The 21,565-nt window shown below is 38.4% G+C and overlaps 2 protein-coding genes across 4 annotated transcripts in view; one reads left to right on the top strand and one right to left on the bottom strand.

Moving 5' to 3' along the window:
* The window catches only part of LOC146003122 (cilia- and flagella-associated protein 58-like), a 65,985-nt gene extending 50,774 nt beyond the window's left edge, over window positions 1–15,211 (bottom strand). The window contains exons 1-5 of the mRNA XM_083141299.1: window positions 15,015–15,211; window positions 9,777–9,893; window positions 8,913–9,128; window positions 7,122–7,270; window positions 1,310–1,484 (exon numbers count right to left, since the gene is read on the bottom strand). Of these exons, the coding sequence (XP_082997425.1) occupies window positions 1,310–1,484; window positions 7,122–7,270; window positions 8,913–9,128; window positions 9,777–9,893; window positions 15,015–15,035 (678 nt within the window). The 5' untranslated portion in view covers window positions 15,036–15,211. The remainder of the gene's footprint in view (window positions 1–1,309; window positions 1,485–7,121; window positions 7,271–8,912; window positions 9,129–9,776; window positions 9,894–15,014) is intronic.
* A 324-nt stretch (window positions 15,212–15,535) lies between these two features.
* LOC146003121 (peptide methionine sulfoxide reductase MsrB-like) overlaps window positions 15,536–21,565 on the top strand; it is a 48,121-nt gene continuing 42,091 nt past the window's right edge. For all 3 annotated transcript variants that reach the window (XR_014443784.1, XR_014443783.1, XM_083141298.1), the window contains exon 1: window positions 15,536–15,684. Coding sequence is in view for 1 of the 3 variants with exons in the window: in XM_083141298.1 (XP_082997424.1) it covers window positions 15,615–15,684 (70 nt within the window). In the remaining 2 variants the exon portion in view is untranslated. The remainder of the gene's footprint in view (window positions 15,685–21,565) is intronic.

Raw genomic sequence — 21,565 nt, 5'->3', positions numbered from 1 at the left:
TTCACGCAACCAATGTGGGTTTCCCACACTCCAATAATGCATATTGTGACAATTAACCTGCCCGTGGTTTGTGAAGGTTGACTCGTCGGAGAAAAGTACTCTACGAAAGAACTGCTGGTCGACTAGTATTTGTTCGCGTGCCCACTCACAAAACACCACTCGATTGTGAAAATCATCGCCATGAAGTTCCTGATGCATGGACACGTGATGGGGATGAAAAATGTGACGTTTCAATATTCTCCAAACACTATTGCGAGAAATTCCTGATTGCAATGATATTACTCGCGTACTCACCTGGGGATTATGAGTCACCATGGCTAGGACTGCAATTTGATTATGCTCTCCAGTGGCAGTTGCTCTACGAACCCTTTTTTAAGTTGCACACTTCCTTCAGCACGAAACTGTTTGACAACTCGAACAAACTAAGAACGCTATCATAGCCAGTCAGCAAAACATTCCACATAAAGGCATTGTCGATGTTACGTCTGAATTCAACATAAACAAGGATCATTTCAATTTTTTATTCTGCGGATAGACAATCCATGATGTTGAATACCCCACTTAACTGTGTCGTTCGACTGCTTTGCGGTCACACTGCACTGACCATACAATCACTGACTACTGAGAGAGCGAGCACAATGCCACAGTATCCCTCCTCACACACTTGCCAGCCACTGCATTTGCGAGACACAACCAACACGTTGCCCTTACGGCGCCATCTATCCATTACAAATGGAACAAAATGTGTTGGACAAAACCTACGTATTTTCGGACGTCGAATTTGATTCTGCAATAAAAAATAGGGGTTCCCTTCTAACATTTCAAGGTTGCCCCTGCCCCACCCCCTGGGGGTGGCAAAGTGGGTTCATTGTAGCATAGGTGACTTGCCCCACAATACTATTATACTTTCATATAGAACATTTTTTCGTTCGATGCATATTTCTCGTGACATTTCAATTTGTCAAGTTACATGGGACACCCTGTATACAGAAATTGCCAGAAAATTTGACGTTGTCGAGCTTTTTTTATTTTTGTTTTACTTGCATGCCTGCATTGGTATTTTATTTCTATTGTAGCTAATTAATATATAATAAGTAAATACAATAACTAAGAATTGTTGTGGTAAGTGAGGTCAAATATTCAGAAGATGCCACTAATAGGATGGAATTGATAAATGGACACTCACAAAGAACACCCATATCCAGGCTGGGATTTAAACCTGGCACCCCTGGCATCGTAGCATGCTGTGCTAACCACTTGGCAATGGAGATGGGGTGAGATGGGTTAAAAAAATGTACTAGATTCTTACCTGTAGGTCTAGGGTTGCATCTGCAACCTTGCCTTCAGCATCGGACAGCTTCTTTTCTATTTCTTCTTGAACAGTGTTCACGGCAAGAATTTTGGTCCTCAATTCAGTCACCTCCTTCATTAGTTTCTCCCTTTCTCGAACCAAACCCTCTTTACGTCTTGCAGTAGATACACCTCTGAAATGACAGTAATAACTTATTTATAATATTAAGTAAGTGGATGACTTTTGCATACTTGCTTATACTTTTAACACTAGTAACACAGCTTTTGATAAGCATTAATACACACTAAGTATTAGTCTTTTCAAAATTTTAAACTGATCATTATTTTCATCAGGTAAGAAATGCACATGTTATCACTGATATACCACTTCCTTTTGAATGTTTTTCTACCATTTTTCATATTGTTGGTTCACTTCCCGTTGGTCTACTGGATGCGTTCCTCACTTTGTTTTACAGCACGTAATGTGGTTGGTAGTTTGTTATTTTTCACATTTTTTTTCTGTGTTCCTTGCAACCCTGCCAGGGCTGTTTCACTGCAGGAAATGATGTCGCAGATGTGATATTGCGTTGCCAGCAGTAAAACAGGCTTTTTTGAACGACTTTAGCGCTGAAACAAAGCACCAACAATAAAAATGTTACTGAGAAAAGTTGTTTGTTTTGATGTCCTCCATACATTTCTGTGGTCTGTGTACATTAAAATGACACCCTGTGTATTAACAAAAGGTGCAAGAAATTCACAAGTTGGGAGAGGTGGAATGATACTTGACTACACTGATTTACCACAACATTTGAGGCTCTGGCCTGGAAGTAGTGATGCTAGCATCACAAGGTCATTGCGCTAACAGTACTGAAACTATTTTCCAAGGTTTCAGATATCTTGGCATGCAATACTTGCATGTCACGTAAAACAAAATAATAAGAATATTACAATAAGTGCACAAAATATGTTTTGCAGGAGCCTATAATATACATTATTTAGGGTACCTGCAAAGCCCAGGGACTAAAATACAGATACGAATCAATTAGAAAATGTAAATAAATTGTTAATATCAGTAAGAAGGTGGTGCTTCAGGAGTACATTCACAATGGTCCTTGTGTTTCTGCAATCTCCAGGCTTCTTCTAACACCAAAGGAAAGCATCAACAAGCATGCATCATGCTGACCATGTATGTAAACATTTTACGCAAGATGAGTCTCCTCCCTCCACTAATAATCAATGATCACGTGTTGACTATTTAAGCAGTTTGTGTCTGGCTCGCATAGCTTCTTTCTAGGACAGAAAGAGGCAAGGGTTTTGCAACAGTTGAGCAAATGTACACCGACCAATACAAACTCTAAGCTCAGATTATGTTGGCTTACTTTTATATGTGGAATACGGTATTCAATGTCTACCCGACCGTAATTGGAATGTTATCCGAAGAGACCAGATTTTAAAGGGGAATTCCTTTTTTTTATTAGAACAGGATCGTGGAATAAATAACAACAATGTTGATAATTATCTTGGGCTATCGACCAGGTAAATTCTGGAAATGTTTCCAGGCTTTCGAGAGCTAACGCCACTCTCATCTTCAGGGTAGAAGTGCAGCGATGAGCGTCAACCCAGTTTATATATATTTGCATGTGCATGTTTCCGGTGTTGATGGCAGACCAATCGGGAGCAGTGTCTGCTGCCAGCTGACTATTGCTAGCCAGGCTCAATCCAGTTCGAGCTCTGTGTCGTGATTCAGATTCTTCTTTTCCCCATGGAAGGCGATTGCTTCTTTAATAATTCTGTCCCAATAGTTTGATGACTTAGTGATAATTTCTGTGTTGTTAAAATCTATCCTATGGCCTTTGTTGATCGAATGTTCGGCTAGTCCTGACTTCTCCGGATGGAAATTCTTGATGTAAATCTGACGTTCTCTGCAGTGTTGTTCAATTGTCCTACATGTTTGCCCAATATGCTTTCCTGCAGATGCAAGCAATCTGGTATAAACTCCAGGTGTTTTGAGTTCTAAATTGTCCTTGGGGTTGCATAGTAGGCTCCTGATTTTCAGCGGTGGTTTGTGGATGGTTTTGATATTGTGTTTACTAAGAATATGGCTTATAATTCCAGAGAGGTTTCAAATGCTATCTTCTGGTCCTCTGTTTTGTTTGGATTCCCTGGTGTGTCTGAATTTCCTGCTGCATCTGGATTCCTTGATGTGTCTGGATTTTCTGCAGTGGTGGTCTTCTTCGACAGTACTAGGTTTAAAGTTCTGTTGATTTTGTGTTCTGAGTACCTGTTCTGTATAAAAGATGTGCAAAAATGCTGAAATTCTTCTGGTAGATTACATGGTTTTGACTTCCCTTTCTTTTTCTTTTTCAGACCATATTCCCTTTTTTAGAAGGATTTTCCTTTCTGGCCCCTTTATGGACTAGTTTTTTATTTTTTTTCCATTTTAAAAAACATCTTCCTTGGTCTCTTTATTGACAAGATATCAAATATTTTGTACGACTGTATTTTCCAGAAACAAAACATTCAACAATTGTCTATTTGGTGCATCTTAGAGGAAAGAAATAACAAGCACCTTCTACCTTACCTTCCCTACAGTGTTGGGAATATGTTGCAGCAATTGTTGCAACAATGCGATCTGGGCTTAAGCAGTAACAAGCGCATTGTAAGCGACATGCCCGTTAAGTTGAAAGTATACTTATCTGCTATATTTGCACTTTTATTGAGAAGTTTTTTAGAATATTTTTAACTTTACTGTGTGACAGTGATGACAGTATTGAGTATCAATGAAATGGGAAAGCCAGGTACAAATGGCAGCAAGCTATGGAATGCGGTAAACTGTTTCACGGAAGATTTCATCAAAATAGATGGTTATGATTATTTGCTGTACTTTACCTTAAAAAAAAAAGGAAATGAAAAAGGACTAGAGTTTATATGCATTTTATTGCATTTTTTACTTTACTTCATACGAAATTTGATGTATCCCTTTCTACACATGACTGGTATATATTGTGGTTTCATTTACAATAGGGGTGTAAGGGGTGACCTTCCACGTAGGCGCCCAAACGTCAACCTCACTTCCACGTAGTGCACCCTGGACTAAAGACTAACGAGGCTCTGGCGACTGGCATTATGGCCAGTATAATTTTGTGTGTGTTGTCCTGTTTGTTGTCCTTGTGTGTGCTGAGTGCCCGTTTATGGCCTCGGCTTTTAACAGAAGTCAGAACATTTTAACATTTTTAGTTATGCAACGCTAGAGTTGTTATTTGTAATGATAAGGGGCTGGCCCCCGTATAATGTGAGGGAGCAAAATAGCCTAAGTGCTGACGCTCCCAAAATTTTAAATTCAAAATCAAAAAAATCAAAATCATTTACAATAATATGTTTAGTGTAGTGCAAAAACAAACTAGTCCATTCTCATTTGCATTTTTTTTTGGCAATAATTTTTCCTTTTTAGAGTAAAATGTCTCCCTTTAAAATCCCGTCTCTAGTTATCGGCATCACACATAGTGCAAAAAACATTGATAACACAAGCGTAATGTCACATCACATATTGTTCCCTCTCACTTCCCTTACTGGGCTGTCCCTGCTACAATATGGGTGGATGCTTCGTGCTTTAGCATGTGTGGCACAGCACTAAATTCACTCTTCACAGGTTTGCAACAGAAACTTCAGTACCATGGTCATGTTGTACAGACTTCACTTCAGGCAATGTTGTCCTGGTCAGAAGGATTTTTGTTTTTTAAAGGTTGTCAGTATCTGATTGATGATTTGGGCAGAAAGAGGGAGGGAGAATGGAAAGTTTTACTGTCACCGCCTGGCGTACAAAAGGAGGAAAAGAGAGTTGGGATTGGTGAATTTATAAATTCCTTATAGCTTTTATTCGAATCTTAATATAGTCAAGACAATGTACTTTTCAACATGAAGCAATGTATTTGTTAAAAACAATAAAAAAACACAAACAGCACGATATAAAACACTTTAGGGGTTCTTCCAAGCTTTCGATCCCATCTCGGAATCATCATCAGGGCTGGTCGAGAGGTGACAGAAGGGACGAGGTTGAAGTTCAGCTGGCGCTATGTGTGCTGGAAGCTGTTGTTGCGGTCTTGCAGTATTGGTAAGTTCTTGTATGTTTGGATTGTTGGCTGGGGGAGATGGATTTTTAAGTTTTACTGTATTGTACCATCATAAGATTTTCACATAAATTGTCATTAAGATTATTTGTGTTTTTGATCATGTGTACACCTTCCTTAACATTCCGTTCTATTTTTCCTTTGGACAAACTGGAAGAACTTTCTTTCCTTCATATGTATCCTATGTGGTCCGCAAATCGGTCTTTGATGGGTCTCTTGCATTAACCTATGCATTTTCTGTTGCATTCACATTTGATACTGTAGGTGCCGGAATTCGTTAATGGATCTTTGTCATAAGTTTGAAGCCTGCTAAGCTTTGGCCTATGGATTTACCAGGTTTACCGACACTGCAAGACCGCAACGACATCTTTCGGCAGACACAGCGAGTAGCGCCAGCGGAGCTTCAACCGCATCCCTTCTGTCGCCTCTCAACCAACCCTGATGATGATTCCGTTAAGACGTTTTCTACTGTCATATGAAGCAATGTACTTCAATGATTTGACTTATTTTAATTTGCCAATTTTCGTTAATGGTGAAGATGGGGGTGAATGCTGATAATGAGGCAATCACAAACGCACATGGACACAACATACCGTGAGCCCCACAGAGCATTACACTGGCCACAGCCCAGCTAATCTGCAAAATACAGTCCAGGGTGTCCTACATAAAAGAGAAGGTTGATGCTTCAGTGTCTTGAGACTCACCCCTTACATTCCATGAAACAATGTAAAATTTGTAAATGTTATGAAAAAGCAACAATGCATGTTTGTGTAAATTCATACAATTCAAGACACCCTAAAGAAACACTACAAATATCTTTAATTATGTACCATGTTGGCCTCTATCACTTAATTTTTTTAAATTTGAATTTAAAATTTTGGGTGCATCAGCACTTAGGCTATCTTGAACCCGTCACATTTTACGAGGCCCAGCCCAATTACCATTACAAATAACAACTCTAACGTTGCATAACTAAAATCTTAAAATATTCTGACTTAGGTTAAAAGCTGAGGCTGTAAACGGGCACAGGACAACACAGAGAATTATACTGGTCATAAGGGCAGTTGCCAGAGCCTCGTTTGTCTGCAAAATGCAGTCCAGGGTGTACTACATGGAAGCATGGACGTCTGCAGGATTTTTTCCAGGGGGGGGGGGGGGCAAAAAGGCACATTTTCCCCAAAAATAGTGTTGTTCCCTAAAAAACATTGCTTAAATTTGAATTTATGGTGTTCATTCAATAATTAACACACATTATTGTGGCTAAAATGAAATTATGTGTGAAATACATAATTTCTTGTTTTTCATTTTCCAGGAGGGGGGGAGGGCACGGACACCCCTTGCCCCCCTTCCGGACGCCCATGCGTAGAAGTGAGGTTGACAATTGGGTGTACTATGTGGAAGGTCACCCCTTACACCCCTCTATCACTTATTGATTGATTGATTTAGTTTATTTTACTTTGCTTTTTTGGCCACTTTTGGCTAATCACGAAAATGAGGATGAATGATGATGATGAGATGAATGAAGGGATGATCACAAACACACAGTGATGGCAACATGATCTCCACAGAGAATTATATTGGCTGTCGAGTCCACAGGCCAGAGCCTCGCTAATGTACAAAATGCAGTCCATAGTGTACTACATAGAAGGGAGATTGACATTTGGGTGTCTGCACAACCCCCTTAATCACTTAAAAGTTACTTGCCCTTCTTCGTCATCATCCTCAAAGCCTCCCCTTTCTTCAATAATTTTGTGCAGCTTGGTTATATCCTCTTTCAGAGTTTCAATTGTGTCATGAGCAATCTGTTCCCGGTAATGTGCTGCATCTGCCATTCGCCATGCTTCTTCTATTTCCTGTAATAAATATAAATTATTAACACTTCTCTATTTACTGAAATTTGACTAAGACTCAACTGCGATTATAAAATGATTTCATTTATTTTATAAACAATATAATTATTAACAAGTTAAAGTGCTTTTTGAACTTTATTTCGTAAATTTGAAAAATTCGCATTTTTTCCTGTGAAAAATAGAACAGCTAAAAACACTATTATTGTGCACTCCTTATGTGCATCATTGTTATACGTGTGACTGATGGCACCCTAGGAACAACAGAGTCAAAAAGTCAAGACACATGATTCGGTCATAATGACTAGAGCTAGGAATTTTAGGTGCTGCACCTTAATTTTTTTTGTTTGAAAATGGGTAAAAAAGTGACTCATCCCCAAAATAAGCACGTATTGAACTCTCCTCATGGTGTTTCGGTTGCACCTTTTTCACAATCTCAGAACCTTTTCCATCTTTTTCACAATCTCAGAACCTTTTGCACCTTTTCGCCCTTTTTGCATCTTTATAATTTTTTTTAATACAACTAGCGCGCTCTTTAACCTCACCCACATTCGAGGTTAAAAGCTGCAGTGTTTATTTGCAATAATTTCCATACAATATCGAAATTTTTAGATGCTTTGCCTAGTGATTCCTCAGCTGTAGAAAAAGCCAAAAAAACTTGCACTTAAACAGGAATTGCAAGATGAACTCTATATTGTACATGGCTTCTCTTTTCTTACTACTGCAATCACAAAACTGGAGGAGCAGTGTCCTGAAAAGAAAGCCCAGTGGGCTGTTTTGATGGATGTGCAACGAGAGCTGCAAGGGGTCGAGAAAGAGAAGTTAGAACAAAGTTTAGCCAAAAACCCTGATGTTCAAGAACTCGCAACCAACAAGGATGTGGATTACCAGTTGAAAACAAAATACGCACCATTTGTATCTGCTTAGTGACCGCAGATGTACCCTCACTCAGAAGAACATAGAAATTTTGAATTTAATCTATTTTAACGATTTTCTAGATGACTAATTCTAAGCAAGTAAGAAGAAGCATGTTTTCCTTTATGTTGCTTTCTAATGTATCAGAGAATTTTCTTTGCTTAGTTATAGTAAACGATTTAAAACCAGAAAATACTCTATGTGTTTATCCAGACAAGTTGAATCATATGCGTATGCACTGCTCACAATAAATTTTACATCTGAAAATTAGCACCTATTTTAGCACCTTTTTTGGCAAATTTTTGCACCTAAAATTCCTAGCTCTGATAATGACCAACATGACGTAATTAGTATACACCAGCTTCGGTCATTATAACCGACATGGCTAACATGTTAACAATTTAATATAATATGATGAAGACAGTAGGAGTTATCAGAAATTTGAGGATACAATTTGTTTTAAAGAAGTTAAATTCAGTCTTCAAATTGCTATGAAGTCTGAAACAGATTTAGAATACTGAATTCAGAAATGTTACAGCAAATTTTATGATGGACAGAGCAATGAAATGTACTAATTGGGAGAACCAATATAAGGTAAACTTAAAATAATGACCAGACTCCTATTCAACTTATTGTTTTGCAGGATAACATAAAATATATTAATGAAAAATCAATATCACCTTACACGTTCAAGACCACACAAGAGATGTTGATAATTGAGAATTAAAAATACCTGCTTGAGCTGAGTTATTGTAGCTTGGTCCGATTCAGCCAGCTTTAAAGCATTGGCTACTTTTGTTGCATTGGCTGCAACTTGCATCTGAAGCTCTCTGCACTTTTCCGTGAGTTCTGCTTCAGTTTTGTTGGACTGCAACAACATGTCATGCAGTCTCCTGATCTCATTGCGAAATGGAGCAAGAGCTTCATTTTTGTCAGTTTCTTGCAGAAGCTGAAATGCAAAAATGATATCTTAAAAATCACATCCAAAATATTAAACTTCACATGTCATTGAAAAATACTTCTGTTATGGTCTAAAATTTCCATCCCAGACAGTTCCCTGGAGACTTAAATGGGGCGTTCACCTTAGCCATACCGGATTTCACACTCTATCCTGGAGCTTGGATCCTGTTGATCAATGGGCGGAGAGACAGAATCAAAGCAATTTTAAGTTACACAATTTTCAAGTGACTATTCTCATAGCAATATAAGAGAAACCCACTTACATTAAATTTAGATTAGGTGATTAGGGATGAGCAGTGGCAGGAATATATCAAATTCCGTAACAAAAAGTGTAGCATTACAAAACTCATTTGTGCAAAATGTAGGCAAGTACTGAGAAAATAGTTTTTCACCATGTTGCAGTTGTCGAAGGATCTTTAAGCAAATTATTAAGCTAAAGAAAATTTATAAAAAATATCACCAACAAACACATTTAGCATCAACATTATTTCTCATGCAGTCGGAAAACTCTCTGGGTGACCCATTTGATGCAGTGAAAATATTAGTAACTTAACTTGCAAGACGAATATGTAGAATCACTCAAATTCCAATTCGTATGTTAATATCTCCCATCACTAAGGTAAAAAATAATTCTTACCTCTTGGAATTCTGTTTCCAAATTTCCCACAGGAAAAGCATTCAATCCGCCTTGAACTACAACACTCTCTGAATGTTGCTGTTGAACTGCACTTGAAATGCTGCTGTGTGCGACAAACTGTAAAGGAAGGAAGTACTTGCTACATTTTTATGTATTACATGTACGCTTGTACACCTTAGTAGCAATTAAACTTGACTGAGTTTAGTATTTTACTAATAAATATTCTGTAATTCCTCATTAATGTAAATTATCAATTCAATACAGAAGGGTTCTATAAATGAAATCCCCAATTCCATTTACATATTGCACACATGGCACTGTAAAAATATATTATATTTTTACTGTATATCATCAGTGTTTGCAAAGTTACTTTTTAAAAGTAACTGTTACAGTTACTCATTTTAGACAGTAAATCATTTACAGTTACTTGAAAAGGAACTAGGTTACTTCTGCAGTTACTTTCTGCTCGAAAATTTCTTGTAGCAAAATTACACACAATCAATTATCATTACGTCTAATAGAATAAATACATGATTATTAATTGGATTTATTTTATTTCACTTTTCTCCCACTGCGAAAATGCAGTCCAGGGTGTATTACGTGGCAGAGGTGTGGTGTGCAGGTAACAGCAAAATGTGAAGAATTAAAAAGTTGTTTCAATAAAATAACAACATTGTTAAATACGTTAACCAGCAGCGTTGCCGTTGAGTACAAATTGCAGAGGACATTTTTTCTGTAGCCGAAAGAAGCGCAGAGGAAGGCCGGTTCCGTAACCCTGAAGAGGTAACAAGAGAAGAGGTCGCCAATGCAAGGGAAGAGTGGGAGAAGACTTTGGGGCAAAGTGTGCTACGGGGTTATTCATATGACTAGGGCTCGGAAGTTGAGGACCTATAAATTGCCAAAAAAAAAAGAGACCTAAAAATATTTAAAAAATGACTTAAAAATGGAAAAAGGACGTATAAATGTGATCCAAATTAATTAATAACTTCAGTTTTAATTACATATTTAATGAATAAAAAAAATACAAAATTCTGGTGGTATGGAACACAGTGCGAAAAAACTATATGAATGAAATGCATATTCTTTCAGTCCAAAAATGTTTTTCTCTTGTTTCAGGGATGGTTCAAATGTATTTCTTTCTTTATTTCTTTACAACAGAAAGGATGTTTAAGAGGTGATGAACTGATGATGATTCAAATTGAGAATGAGCAATAAAAATGTAGTCGAAAGAAGGTGAAGTTGCAAAAAAAAAAAGCCGTTAAAGGCTAAAAATGGACCAATAAGCCAAAAAAGGACAAATAAAACCCACCTTTTTCTGGTCTACAATGACCCAAAATGAACATATATTATGTTGGGCCTCGTCTTCGGACACTAGGAAAAAAAAAGGATTTTTCCTCAACTTCTGAGCCCTACATATGAGTGTTCAGGGGCCCAGTTTCCGGTACAGGCAAATGTTGTCACATCGGATTGGCAGAAAAGAGCTAAATCACACCTAGAATGGGGAAACTCTGAAGCAACTAGAGCTAGACTGAAAAGCCCAGGCTGGATTAAACTACAACTAAGACCAGTTAGGTATTAGAAGAAAAGATAGTTCCTTGGAGCGATTCATGATTCGGACGAACCTTGCTCCAAAATACTAAGTTGGCAACAGTAGTACGTATGGCTGGACTTCCTTCCATGTTGCTAGAGAAGCAGAATTCTGTCGTCTGCTCACAGACACCTTACAAACGTCAAACTGACCAGAGAAATGCATGGTTCTTCTCCTTCCCACCACATTGAAAGAAACAGAGATGAAGAATTAACAAGGATCAACAACTATTCATTGGATTTTCACAGTATCTATTTCAAGAGTGGAAGTTCTTTCTAGGAGTGTTTGTAGCTAAATCACCGAGTGGAAAAGAGAAAGAGAGAGAACGAAATGAACAATAATCTAGATCGAAGGCATATTTTCTTTGGGGGCGAAGGGGGCGGGGGGTTATAACATCTAGTAGGCATAATTGTCGTACTGATGGCCGATAACACTTTTGAAAAAGTCACGCCACGCCACTGGTGGAAGGGAACGGCATTTGGGTGTCTTCACAAAGGGTCACTACTTATACACCAAAATAACTAAATGAAGACTTGCATGTATTTAATTTATGTTTCTGTTGCATAATATAAGTTTTCATATATTTATTTTATTACAACAAATAAATATAAATGATGGAACAAGGAGTCAGTATTGTTTGCCTGGTTGCATTCACAAAGGGTAAAATTATATTCTTTTCAAGAGCTTCTATCCTCAAAACAAGGTCTGAACAGCAAAAAGTTATTTAGGAATGTTGCTTGCCTTGTTCTCTACTAATACCAATGCAGGTCTTTTGTCACAATATGGACGTTTCCTATATATTCACTTTTCAAACTAAAAAGGCCTCTCAGATACATTCCCTGATGGTAGTCATGCTTTCATTTCACATATACGAGGGCAAATCAAAAAGTCTTTGCACCTAAATTTTTTTCTAGCTTGTTATAAGTGTTATTATAAAAGCGAGATATACGAGCGATGCAGTAGCCTTTTCTTGGGACAGCCCTATTGTAACTTTTGATTTCTTCCATGGCACGACGCTGTTATCAGTTGGCAAAGATGGCCAGAGTGCTCAAGAAGTCCATGCCATATGAGCAGCGAAGTGTTATTTGTTTTTTATGGTGCAAAGGACAAAAAGTCACAGATATCCACAGGGAAATGGAGCCAGATATGGGGACAAGTGTATATCAGTGAGAAGTGTGCAATGGTGGTGCAAGGAGTTTGAAAATGGACGGGAAAATGTGGAGGACAATGAGTGATTAGGCCGACCTCGTTCCTCGCTGACACCGGACAACATTACCCATGTTGATGAAATGGTGAAAGCTGATCGATGTGTTCATCTGAAGGACATTGCCACTGAACTTGGCATTTCCTATGGTAGTGTTTCAAGACAGAGATTCATGAACGACACCGAAGTGCAGAACGTTGTTCGTCGTTGGTCCTGTGATCAGCTGGACACCTTCTATGCAACGGGCATTGCGAAACTTGTGGTACGGTGGGACAAGTGCCTCAACACGTGTGGTGATTATGTGGAAAAATAGCAAAAAGTATGTAGAAGATTGTGTATATCTTGTTTTTCTTTTATGCTTTGTAATCTGGCAATAAATAGTTAGGCGCAAAGACTTTTCGATTTGCCCTCGTACATGCTCACATGAGTAGGTTAGGCAAGTCAGTGGTCTCCTATAGTCTTATAGCGTTATGGTAGGACTGTTAGATTTGTTTGCCCGAGCATTTCAATTTCTCTTTCCATTAGAATGTTTCCCCTTTCTTAAAAGAACACTTCTGATAGCAGCGATTTCCGAACATTATCACTTTTTGTACAACAGAATTTGTCTCAAAATTTTATTGTCTGAGACTTTAAAACATGCAAATTAGTTTCTCGAAAATTCAAGCTTACTACCAATACTCTAAATGCATTCGTCATCTTCCTATACAACCTGTAAAAATTATTACACACTTGCAACTTGAACTTTAAAGAGGGTGTAGAATTCGATTGAAGTAGAAAATGCACGTGATTAATGATTACACAACTAAGACAGGAAGATGTATGATGAAGAAACATCTATACCCATGATTTTTGTAAGGTCAGGGATATGTCCATAAAGGAGAGGGTCTTATTTCTTTAGGGAGCAGCCCTATATTTTGCCACATTTTCCTGCTTTATTAACTTTATTTTATTTTCAAAAGTTTGGGCTAAACCTCTGACCTGGGTTCAAACCTCCAAAGCCAACCGTTAATGGCTGCATTTGATAATGACCGAATTAACTTGCATTTTCACATAACATACTCAATATAGAAGTTTCAGGGTGTAATATTTCAGGAACCCAAATTTACAGAAGTGCTAGAATCTACTTGCCATCCTTTTTTCCTTTCGGTGGTAAGCGATGGGGGTTAACAACACTGCAGGCTCGTGTTTGCGGTTGCGTTGTGAATGCGTGTGCTTTGCTCATTTGCGTTCGGGTCGGTGATTGGTTTTTTGCGATCGCTGTGCGTTTTCAGGCATTTTTTGCTTTCACTGGATTTGTGCAGGAAAAAAATTATGAACCGCATTCCTCCTAAGCAGAATATATTCTGCAGTCTTACCGAGAGCTTATTGTATAAGGAATTTAAAAACGTCAGTCCTGATGTGAGGAAAAACAACGTGGAAATCGAGGGAAACCGTTGTTATCCGGATATGCGGAATTGAACGTACGGAGGGAATTTTTCGATGAATGGAGGGTAAGACTGCAGAATATGGGCTGCTTAGGAGGAACGCAGTTCATAATTTTTTGGTAACGTTTTGTAGTTAGTAATCGGGAAAAGTAAGTTTTAAGGTGCGGAAAAATATTTTTCTTTAAAAAAAACAACAACAGAAAAACGTGTCCAGGTTGGGCGGTATTGAAATCGTAGCAACGAAGAAAAGGCATATTCCTGCACAAATCCAGTGAAAGCAAAAAATGCCTATGTTGTTAGGTAGCTAGGTTTAGTTCATTTAGCCTAAATAATAATTACCCATTGTATTTATGCTAGTGAAACCTAACCTAACCTTGTAAGCATTCCTCGTCTGAAATAATGAAAGAAACTTTGCGTCTGTGGGTGGAATCTGGAGCGACAAATCAACTCGAATGCCGTGAAACGAAGGGTCTCACTTATCGCACAACACTTGAGCGCGTAAACAATATGAACGTGAACAAATGGAGAAATGCATTGCTTTTAGTAGCAGGAAAAAAAATCATTGTATTTATGCTATTGGAACCCAACCTAACCTTGTAAGCATTCCTCGTCTGAAATAATGAAAGAAACTTTGCGTCTGTGGGTGGAATCTGGAGCGACAAATCAACTCGAATGCCGTGAAACGAAGGGTCTCACTTATCGCACAACACTTGAGAGCGTAAACAATATGAACGTGAACAAATGGAGAAATGCATTGCTTTTAGTAGCAGGAAAAACATTTTTTACGCGCAATAATATAATAGTAATCGTAAAAGGAACACCGGAAAATGGAAGTAGAAGGTACGTACTTTCAGGGGATATAAATTTTGTTCGTCTATTTAGAGGAAAATAGCAGCCCATGTTCTGTAGTGAGACCAAGCTTTCCAACGATATATGACACGTATTCCTTAGGAAAAGCACCTAATATAGATGCATTCCGAAAAGCAACCTTCTTACTAACATTCCAGTAAAAATATACTGACCTGTTCCTCTCCTTCAGCCATTGAATTTGCTGTCTTCCAACATTCAAGATAGAGAATTAAAAGGCCTACGTGTCATGAGTGAGTATGTAAACAAAAATAATTAGCAGGGCGGTGAATGCTAGAAGAATTCAAATCACAAATGACAAAAACTTCCAAAGCAAGTGCGAACGAACATGTAAAAGTGCTTTCCGAAATACCTCGCCTTGTAGTTGCCATGGCAACACAGTGATGCCATACAAATTTCTTCTCTTTCAGTTTATAAATATTTTTCTGCAAAACGTCATTTTATTTTTCCATCTTCTTAATTTACTTAAATGGAGTAATAGCACAGATATATTTACACTTATATGTCCCTGTGGTAATATTCTCTCCATTTTTAAAAATATTTCGCGAATGATGTTTGTTTCGCCACGTCAGAAACGCAGACTCTTTGATGCTGGACAAATTGCTGGATGCACTTGTAAACCATGAAGCTCAGAATTGAGCAATTTATCCCTCTCCAAGCTCCAAGGGTCGTCTGCAATAAGGAACATCAATATACCAGGTTTCTAGGTGCAAGATTAGTCAGAACCGATTTTAGGAGTGTCTACTGTATTACTCATGGCTTTGAATCGTGCACTTATCGTAACAAGAATCATACTACGAAGAAATTTTCCTCCATTTACCATCGGTAAGCTATATACGAGTATTGCAACGATTGCTAGATTTTATTTTGTCCGCGACTGCTTTCACGAACATTTTTTTACACTCATGAAAAAAGAGTTAAGGAGCGAATTTACAATACCGTACCCCTCCCCAATTTTTGTAATATTTCGCATACTCACTAATTGAAGTCTCCTAATCACGAATTTGAAGTTAAAATTTGGGGGTCACGTCTAGAAATTGCAAAATAATTGAGTGGTCCGCGATCGGCACGATTGCTCATTATTTACTGGAAAATTTTGTGTTTCCAATACTTAAAAAACGCCGGACCCTGTGGCCTTGTGGTTAGCACATCGCGCTGAGACGCCAAAGGTCACGCGTTCGAATCCCGCTCGGGCTTGGTTGTTTGTGAATGTCCATTCATCACTTTCATCACTCATCCCCATCTTCGCAAATTAGCCAAGAGGCACAAAACGCGATGTAAAATAAACTAACTAAATCAATCAATCAATACTTAACATTCCTGATATTACTACGGCCCCAAATTTTAACTGTTTGCCTAAGCTAACCTAACCTTACTGTAGATTGTTCGTGGGGCTATCCGTCAATGGGTTTTGGGGCTACCCGTGCATTTTACGACCCCAAATTGTAACTATGTTTGCTTAATCTAACTTAACCTTACTGAGAATGGTCAGTGCGGCTATCTGTGAATGGTTTTGCACTAATTGTGATTATGAACCGATAAAAAAATCTTATGTTCGTAGCACTTTAACGGCAAACTATCATCATCGAAGAGGCAATTTTCGTATCCTGCAATTTTACGATCGATGCATTGTTGCCAAACTTACCTGTAATCAAATCATTCCACATGTTCTTCTACATCGTGATTGTCACTGTCACTTTCGTCTTCGTCATCCTCGACGCATTTCTGTGTTGGATCGTAGAGCTTGCCGGCTAGGCGAAAGAATTCTAAGGTAACAATCCTGTAACAATCTGTACAACATAAAGAACTTTTTTACTGTTCTCTTCCGCCATTCTTACACAATCTATGCTCTCCAAGTATGAAATCAACAGTGTAGCAATGCTGTAGGTACAGCATAACTAATTGCAAACGTCAATTGTTCTTATCAACATATATGGCTACCATACTTGTATACGGAGAATCATTGCGAGAATTGAAAAGCTTATTTTACAACTTCTACATGTTAATGAACAATTTCTTCAGCTCACCCCAACATGTTAACCTGAGATCAATCATCGCGTAATTATTTTCTGAGTATAAGACATAGCATAGGAATTACAGAATGGTCCGGTAACCTAACCCAACATGTTAACCTGAGATCAATCATCGCGTAATTATTTTCTGAGTATAAGACATAGCATAGGAATTACAGAATGGTCCGGTATTGTAAATTCTTGCCAAAGTGAAGCATATAACAGATTCTGTTGTGTTCAGATGAAACCGATAGCATTTTCTTTCCTGTGAAACTAAGAATTGTAAATACAACGAAAATTTACACTTCTCGGTAACTTGAGACCTAGTATGAAAGGAAAGAAAAAAAACACTCCATATGTAACTAAACCAAAGAAAGTAAGGAACCTCCTCAGTTAGAAATCACAAATGAAAGACAGTTTCACATGAGTCAATAACTTGTTGGTCCTCCACGAAACCTGAGGCACTCTTGAATGCGACGGGGCATGCTCAGTACCAAATCATTGAGCATTTCTTAAGGCAAACGGTCCCACTCCTCGATGGCAGCATCTTTTAGAGCCTGAATCATTAGTGGTGGATGTTGACGGTTGGAAATTGCTCTTTTAAGGAAGGTCCACACATGCTCTATGCAGTTCATGTCCAGGGAAGATGCTGGCCAGTCCATTCTGCGGATCCCACATCCCTCCGACTATCCATTTACAGCTGCTGCACGATGTGGGCAAGCGTTATCGTCCTGTAGAGCAAACCATCTCCCACAGTCTCTGCAAATCCACGTACTATGGGTTGGAGAATGTTCTGATTGTACTCTGTGGCCGTCATGTTTCCTTGAATGTGAACCATTGGTTTACGGCGGCCGAACATGATACCTGCCCAGAATGATACTGAACCTCCAAGCTGTTGGTGACGTTCTACTAATAATGAATCATTGCAATGTTTCCCTCGTGCTCTCCATATGCGCACAGAGTTGTTATCAGAGTGTAAAGCAATTCGCACTTCATCAGTGAACAAAGTTCAGGACCATTGATCTCGTGTCCATGTCTGATGTGCTCTAGCCCATCAAACACGAGCTGCCCGTGATGTCATCGAAGTGGAGGATTCTTGAGGGGTCTTCTCGAATGCAGTCCCCCATCATGGAGTCAGTCTATTGCGCACAGTTTGGGTACTTACATTAACACCTGCGGCATCTCGAAGATCGTGGTGCAGAGTAGTGGTTGTGTATGTAGGGTGTCTACGTGCAGATATGCATATGTACCAGTCTTCAGCTGCTGTTGTTTAGTGTGGACGGCCCACGTGATGTCGATCAGCTGCTGAATGGTTGTCTTGGAACTTTTTCCACAACCTGGAGACAACACTTTGATGCACGTGAACAATGTTGGCAACGTCAACTTGTCTCATGTTCTGTTCCATCAATGTGATGATTTTGATGCAATGTGCCATAGACACCATTTGACAAGGCATTTTGGTGCACACAGACAAGCTTCCTCAGATGCGAGGCACACTGACACGATTCCTTGGATGTCACCTGAGCTCTAGCATACTGGACGTGTTGCACAGTCATGAGTTGAATGCCCCTACCTGTGCAGAAGAAGAAGGCAGTGTTGCCATGATTGAGACATGATTTCAACAACGTACCTACTATCTAAGCATAAATGAAACATCACAATTCAGCATTGGTGGGTAATTTGATGAGTGTAAAAAAAATGTCCATTTTCTCTTCTTCCAGTTTCATCTATTCTATTTACAAGTGATTAGCCTTACTGTGCATAAAGTGGACTTAAAACAGCAAATCAACCAATCATCTATTCTGTTTTTCCTCATATGCATGCTCAGATTTTGCACTATAGTATATTTAATGCAACCTAACCTCTTTTTATTTTTGAGCATTTTATACTTGTTCTATGGTTGCCCCTCTTTGCATACGTATCACTACTGCAACACTTTCAAACTTTGGATGAACACCGCATACAACATGGTAGACCACTTCACGTATTGTAAACAATTGACCTAAAGCTGCACTCCTTGCCATTAGGTTGCATGCATGCATAATGTACTCTTCCATACACAGACTAGAAATACTTTGCTTCTCATCCATTTTTATATTTTTCATTTCCACACGAATTCTAATTATTTTATTATTATTTCCTTTATGAATGCTTTTTATCATGTCCGATACCTTTTTTCCACCTATTTCATTAATGAACCATCCAATTTGGTCAGATGACAGTTTTACAACTGTTGTGCTGAAAACTTTGTCGTTTATTTTCCCACTCTCTTCGTTGTTTCTAGTGTTGGTTCATAATTTAAGATTACCCCTCCATACAGTCCTTTACACTGCAACACTGCATCTACCTTCAGAGCCTATTTTTCATTACTGAATAGTTAGTTCCTCTAGTTGCTTATGTCTGTCATTCTTCCATTCTACTAAAGTAGTCGTCTGCATTGGAACCTCACTTTACCTCACTTTACTTCAAAGAAATTTCTGAGAGATCAGTTTTCCCTCTAACAACCATGTGTCAAGCAGGGTGGCGACAGACCTGGAAAACCGGGAAATGTCAGGGAATTTGAGGTGTCAAAAAAAGTCAGGGAAATGTCAGGGAATTTTGTCTTGATTTAGCCTATTTTTTAAGATATCGTTATGGAACCCTGCACGGGAACAGGAAATGTTGTTGCTAAGTTTCTGCCTCAACTTTTAGGCCTCTTTTATGCAGGAGGAGGAGCAGAGAGAGAGAGAGAGAGAGATAGAGATAGATAAATAGATTTGCAGAGGGACAGAAAAAATGTGTTAAGCCTCTAAATATTACGTGGAAAATGCATTGAATTATCATTTTTTTCTTGTCCGTATGGGAGTATTAAGGGAACAGAACTGTCAACAGATGGAGGGGATGGGAGCGGGTGGCGCCGTCCGATAGTTGTCGGACGTCGTTGTAAGGCATTTTGTTGGACAAACTGATGGAACATGGAAACAAATAAACTCCATTGATACATACGATTTTGTCGAATATCGCCACCCGACAAAGTGTCTCACTACAACATGCGACAGAAATTGCATGCATGGCACTCGTATGGAATTGATTTTTGTTGGATCTCTTCAGACAGCAAATATGCTGCTGGAATTTTATTACTCTTCTGGCTCACTTCACCTTATTTAATGTAGCAGTGCTTACGAAGGTTTTCTTTCATCATCCTGACGTATTACTGGTTTCGCACAAGTTAACATTCGTTTACAATGACATTGCACTATTCTTAGATAAATCCAACAAAACAGGATACATATTGAATACTATCACGAAAAATTAAACATAAAACTGAATTGGTGAACGTTATAAAAATTGGCAAGTGCATGCTCCCAACCTCAAATTTACTGCAACACTAGTAATTGTAATGAATTAACGCCACTCTCTGTCCTGTCTGTTTAAACTCGTGAAGATTGTCATTAATCTCTTACTGAGTGCAGTTAATGTCCAATATTATGAAATAAAATACTAATAATAAATACGTAAATATTTTAATATCATATTTACTCGAATCATTCAATCATAAAGGCAAATCACTTTCTTCAAGAATTCACTTTCTCTGCCAGCTCTGCTAGATTTTCACTTTCCATCTACTGTTTTATACAAGGGGTACCCAGAAAGTAATTTCCAATTTGTATGAACCTTGATTTTCGCAAACGCGAAAACCTTGAAAAATGTTAATTGCTGCGAAGTTGTATTTATGAATGTACAGTGATGTCTGGACACATTTTTCTCCCGTTCAAAATATCGAAAAAATGCGAATTTGACATAAAATGAGAATTGTTGGCATTTTTAGCGATTTTTTTTAAATGTCCTAAAACAACAAAAAAATACATAAAATCCAACATTCTTATCTTTTCTAGGCTTAAAGAAACAAAATGTACCATATTTGTGTACATAGAACGTGCAAGTTTTCCAACATTTTATTCAAGAATAAACTATAATGCTTGTTATACATGGAAAAATTCCGACAGCTACATTAAATCATGTATTTCCCAGGATCGATTTTATCAACTTCAATCAAAACAATTTACATCACATAGCAAAGTGGCAGGGTTCTAACAGGAGATCGAGTGCATATCTACCGTCTTCAGTATTTATCGCGCGGAATGAGTTTTGAATTACCAAGTTAAGTGCTCAACATCGGCATTTGTCGAGCGAGAAATAATGGAGCTCAGTCATTAGGGCGTTTGACTACCATGCAAGAGACCCGGGGTCGATCCCCTGCAGGGTAGAACCGGGATCTTTTCCACCTGTTCAAACTGCTCCGGCGCACACCCAGCGTCGTATCAAGCGGGTACCTGGAGGAAACTTTGGGGTAAAGGTAGCCAGGAGCGTGGTGCTGATCACATCATCCCCACTTTCGGCCGTGATCAAGAAAGTGTGGGGCCCTAATTCCACACACCCTAGATGCCTTTATGGCTTGGTGCAAAGCTCAGGGGAGCACTTTACTTTTACTTCCTCAAATATATGTTCCAACATTTCAAACTGTCACGAAAATACGTAGACCATGTGACCTAAAATTTAAAATAATGGTTTTAAAGCACAATTGAAGTATTAAGTTTTAATATACATTTGGCAGAAAAATGTTCTAAAACAAAAACGCGAATTTTGGGAAACATAACACTAACAAGTCAAAAAATATATAATGCCAATTTTTGGTGCCATAATATATTGAAATC

The sequence above is a fragment of the Lepisma saccharinum genome, chromosome 19 (genome assembly GCF_977018435.1).
Source record: "Lepisma saccharinum chromosome 19, izLepSacc3.1, whole genome shotgun sequence".
NCBI classification, from domain to species: domain Eukaryota; kingdom Metazoa; phylum Arthropoda; class Insecta; order Zygentoma; family Lepismatidae; genus Lepisma; species Lepisma saccharinum.
This window is presented reverse-complemented; position numbering and strand designations above follow the sequence as displayed.